Here is a 3,745-nt window from a genome sequence, read left to right as displayed (position 1 = left end):
CGAGGGCCGCTTGGGGGTCAGCTCCGAAGGCGTCCGGTTCTCGTTGGGGTGGGTGTCGGCGCTGTACCTGCCCGGAGCGCCGACGAGCAAACGCCACCCGGCCTCGACTTCTCCTTCCGGTTCCCCCTCCGAGCCGCGGCCCGGTGGTGCCGGCCGCCCCGCTCTCCCCGCCCCTCCGGCGTTCAACCCGCGGCGGTGGCTTCCGTCTTAAAGGGGCCGCGGCGGCGGCGGGAGGAGGAGGGGGCGGGGTGGGACGCTCCGTGGCCTGCTCTCCCGGCCTCCCCGCCTCGGCCTTGTGGTTTAACCGACTCTTTCACCCTCAGGTCACCATCCAAGGTCCCTTTCCTTCACGTTCCGAGGCCGGACGGAGGGATGAGGCAGGGGAGGCCCGGGCAGCGCCGTTGCTGCTCCCCTCGCCGTCCGAAGCCATGGAAACAGGGAAGGAGGACGGCGCCCGCAGAGGTACACAAAGCCCCGAGCGGAAAAGGCGAAGCCCAGTGCCGCGGGCGCCCAGCTCGAAGCTGAGGCCGGCGGCTGCGGCCCAGGCCATGGATCCCGTGGCGGGCGAGGCCCCGGGCGAGGCCTTCCTGGAACAACGACGGCCGGAGGGCGGCGGCGGGTCGGCGCGGCCTCGCTATAGCCTGTTGGCCGAAATCGGGCGCGGCAGCTACGGCGTGGTTTACGAGGCTGTGGCCGGACGCAGCGGGGCCCGGGTGGCGGTCAAGAAGATCCGCTGCGATGCCCCGGAGAACGTGGAACTGGCCCTGGCTGAATTCTGGGCCCTGACCAGCCTCAAGAGACGCCACCAGAACGTCGTGCAGTTTGAGGAGTGCGTCCTGCAACGCAATGGGCTAGCCCAGCGCATGAGTCACGGCAACAAGAGCTCCCAGCTGTACCTGCGTCTGGTGGAGACCTCCCTCAAAGGTAGGAGTCCCACCCGCCCGGCCCGGACCGTCCCCAGGTTCCCCTCCACCTGGATCCCTGTCCGGCCCGGACCGTCCTCAGGTTCCCCTCCACCTGGATCCCCGTCCTGTCACGGTCACCCACCCCGGGCGGTGACACACCCTCCTCAATCTGGCTTTTTGGCGCCCTCCCGGGTCTATTCAAAAGGACTCCTGTTCAGTTCCGTCCCCAAGTGGCATTTTCATAACAAGAGCTTTACTTAAATGAAGCTCGCCATTATTTTAGTGAGTCGCGTCGGGGTGTCCCCGGTGAGCCTTTATTAAATGCCGAAGGTGGTGAGGAAGCCGCCCAAGTGGACTCTTAAAGTTGGCTGAAATAGGTCTCTTCTCTTTCCCTCAAATAAACAAAAAGAAACTTTACCCACCCACTCTCTTCTGCGGTTTGTTTTCTGAGTTTTCCAGGCACATCCTCCGTCTCCACCCGCCAAAACTCGTGCATTCTAATCTGTGATATCCTCTGAGGATATCATCTCTAGAGCAGTCAAGTAAACCGGTTGGTTTTCTGGCTTAGACCTCTGGGGTGAATCCTCTACAGGTGGGTCTAAAGTTGTCCTGGAACAAAAAAACTACTTTTCCCACCTTTTCACATTCTAATCCTTTTTTTTCCCTTAATCCTCTGAGGCTGGCAGAGAAGTGGTTTTACTTATGAAGAATTGGTGCTCCTTGAGGCAAAGGGGTTTGAAGTCCTAAGATAACAAGTAGCTAAGAATCTGTTCAGAGAGGAGAGGGGACTAAAATAAGTCATAGGTTAGAAAATCCAAAAGGAAAATGATTCTGTGTCCCAGTTTTGGTGTGAGTGGTGTATTACTTTTTGGTAAAAAGTAAGTTTTGTCTTCTTTCTATAACTAGAGAAACTTAAGGCTTAGAGGTGAACAATTATATCTTGAAGGTTAATCAGCTTAAAGGGAAGTCAGACTCCTAATTCCTGAAGTACATCTCCTAGCTTAAGTGATGAGAACCCAGATCAGTCTTTCTTCAAGCCTGGATCCTCTCACAGTAATGCTTCTCTCCCTATCTCATGATGGACTTTTGAGAATGGATAAGAGTTAGGATTGGATAGGGTTGTATGAATCTGGGACCATTTCCCAACTTTATTGTAAGAGTCCCACACACCTACCGCAAGTTTCAATTGTTTGACAGTTGGATAGTTCGATCTGTATCGCCTTGGGCCTTTTTTCAGAGTAGACATCTTCATGCCCATAGATGAAAAACTGAGCATCCTTCCTGAGTGAATGTTTTTTGTTTTGAAAACAACCCGAAGAGATCATCAAACCTTGCCTCTTTTAGACATTTATTGCTATTTCCTAGTCCATTTGTTCTTGCCTATCTTCTGTTAATAAATGGTCTGATGGCCTTGGGAAGTATGAATTTGCTTAGCCAAACACTTGGAGCTTTAGTTCATCTATGCCAGTCTTGAAGTTTTGGTGCAGTTTACAGTCCTTGCTTACTACCCCAGTGTAGAAATTTACATATACATTTTACTTAGGGAAATTTCCCAGTAAATAGTGATAGCATAGTATAGTGGATAAGACCATGGACTTGGCAATTTGCCCTCAGTCTTGGCATGTCCTGAACTGAAAGATGGAGGATGGGGGGTAAGTTTAAAGCCTTTATTGGAAGATAGGAGTACCTGAGTCATAGGGTTGCTGTGCACATGAGGAATGTCAACAATGCTCTAGATAAGGAGGAAATCACTGCCTCTCAATTCAGAATCTTTTTCTACCTTTTGAAATTCCACTTCAGGTTAAATTTCAGTTTCAAACTTCATTGGAAGGTGGAAAAACCATGTCCTGTTTCCTGTGTTGTCAGCAGTAACATGTTGAGGACAACACTGTGTTTATTCTCAGCCTCCCTTTGAGAAGTAAAACCAGAGAAATGAACATTTTTTCCTATAGACCACATTCTAAATAGTGTTCTTTCAAAATACTGAAGTCTTCCAAATATTTAAGCATCTGTATTACTTGAGATAATGCAATGGAGAAATGTGTATGATCTGTGCTTATGAAAGTGATTGTCATCAGTCAGGCTTAATATTAACTTAGCAAGTAGCAAGAGGTAATTGTCTTTTGCTTGCTAATATTAAAGTGAAGAATAGATTTAAATTAAATTTTTCTGATTGCTGCTTCCACAGTTTAATAGTCTTGATCCTGTCCATCCAGGGCCTTGATTTGGTACAAACTTTATAGCATGCAGATAGTGTCAGTTCTAAGATGGAAGAAATTTTAGGATAACCTGGCTTTGCTCTTCTAAAATAGAAAAGTTTTTGCAGCCACCCTTTTTTCTCATATCTTGAATTTAGAATGATTTTGAAATACGCCAAATCTGCCTTGAAGTGTCAGGCATACACTTTGTACTGTTTCTGTGGTAGTACTTGGAGATGAAGGAAAGAAATAAAACGACGCACTTTTTGAACTTTTGAACACTCTAGCAAACCTAAATGGTCATCAAAGTCACTGGAGGAAATGGCAGGTTAGCTCACTATCTCTGTTGTCGTTGTACAGAATTAAGAGGAATCTCAGATTGTGGCAGATAAAATGGATGTGCAAGAGGAGTGCCTGGGTGGCAATTGGCAGAAAAGATGACAAAGTGACATCTATTTCACTGTTAGATCAACAGGGTTATTTTCTCTCTGTTAACATTTCAACTTCCTGGTGAATACAGAATGCATTTCTATAATCTCAAGAAATGACTTTTGGGCTGGGAAGGTGGCTCAGTGGTAGAGCGCTTGCCTTGCATGCATGAGGCCCTGGGTTCGATTCCTCAGCACCACATAAGCAAAAAGA

The 3,745-nt window shown here is 48.6% G+C and overlaps 1 protein-coding gene across 5 annotated transcripts in view; it reads left to right on the top strand.

Moving 5' to 3' along the window:
* The first annotated feature begins 251 nt into the window (after positions 1 to 251).
* The window catches only part of Stk35 (serine/threonine kinase 35), a 39,453-nt gene continuing 35,959 nt past the window's right edge, over positions 252 to 3,745 (top strand). For 4 of the 5 annotated variants that reach the window (XR_001174847.1, XR_001174845.1, XR_001174846.1 and 1 more), the window contains exon 1: positions 327 to 924. Coding sequence is in view for 1 of the 5 variants with exons in the window: in XM_013011077.1 (XP_012866531.1) it covers positions 429 to 924 (496 nt within the window). In the remaining 4 variants the exon portion in view is untranslated. Of the gene's footprint in view, positions 925 to 3,745 lie in introns of all 5 variants that reach the window. The other variant, XM_013011077.1, reaches the window with a different exon arrangement.

The sequence above is a fragment of the Dipodomys ordii genome, unplaced genomic scaffold (assembly GCF_000151885.1).
Source record: "Dipodomys ordii isolate 6190 unplaced genomic scaffold, Dord_2.0 Scaffold13, whole genome shotgun sequence".
Lineage (NCBI taxonomy): Eukaryota > Metazoa > Chordata > Mammalia > Rodentia > Heteromyidae > Dipodomys > Dipodomys ordii.
The sequence above is the reverse complement of the archived record's forward strand: the minus strand, read 5'-3'. Positions and strand labels throughout refer to the sequence as shown.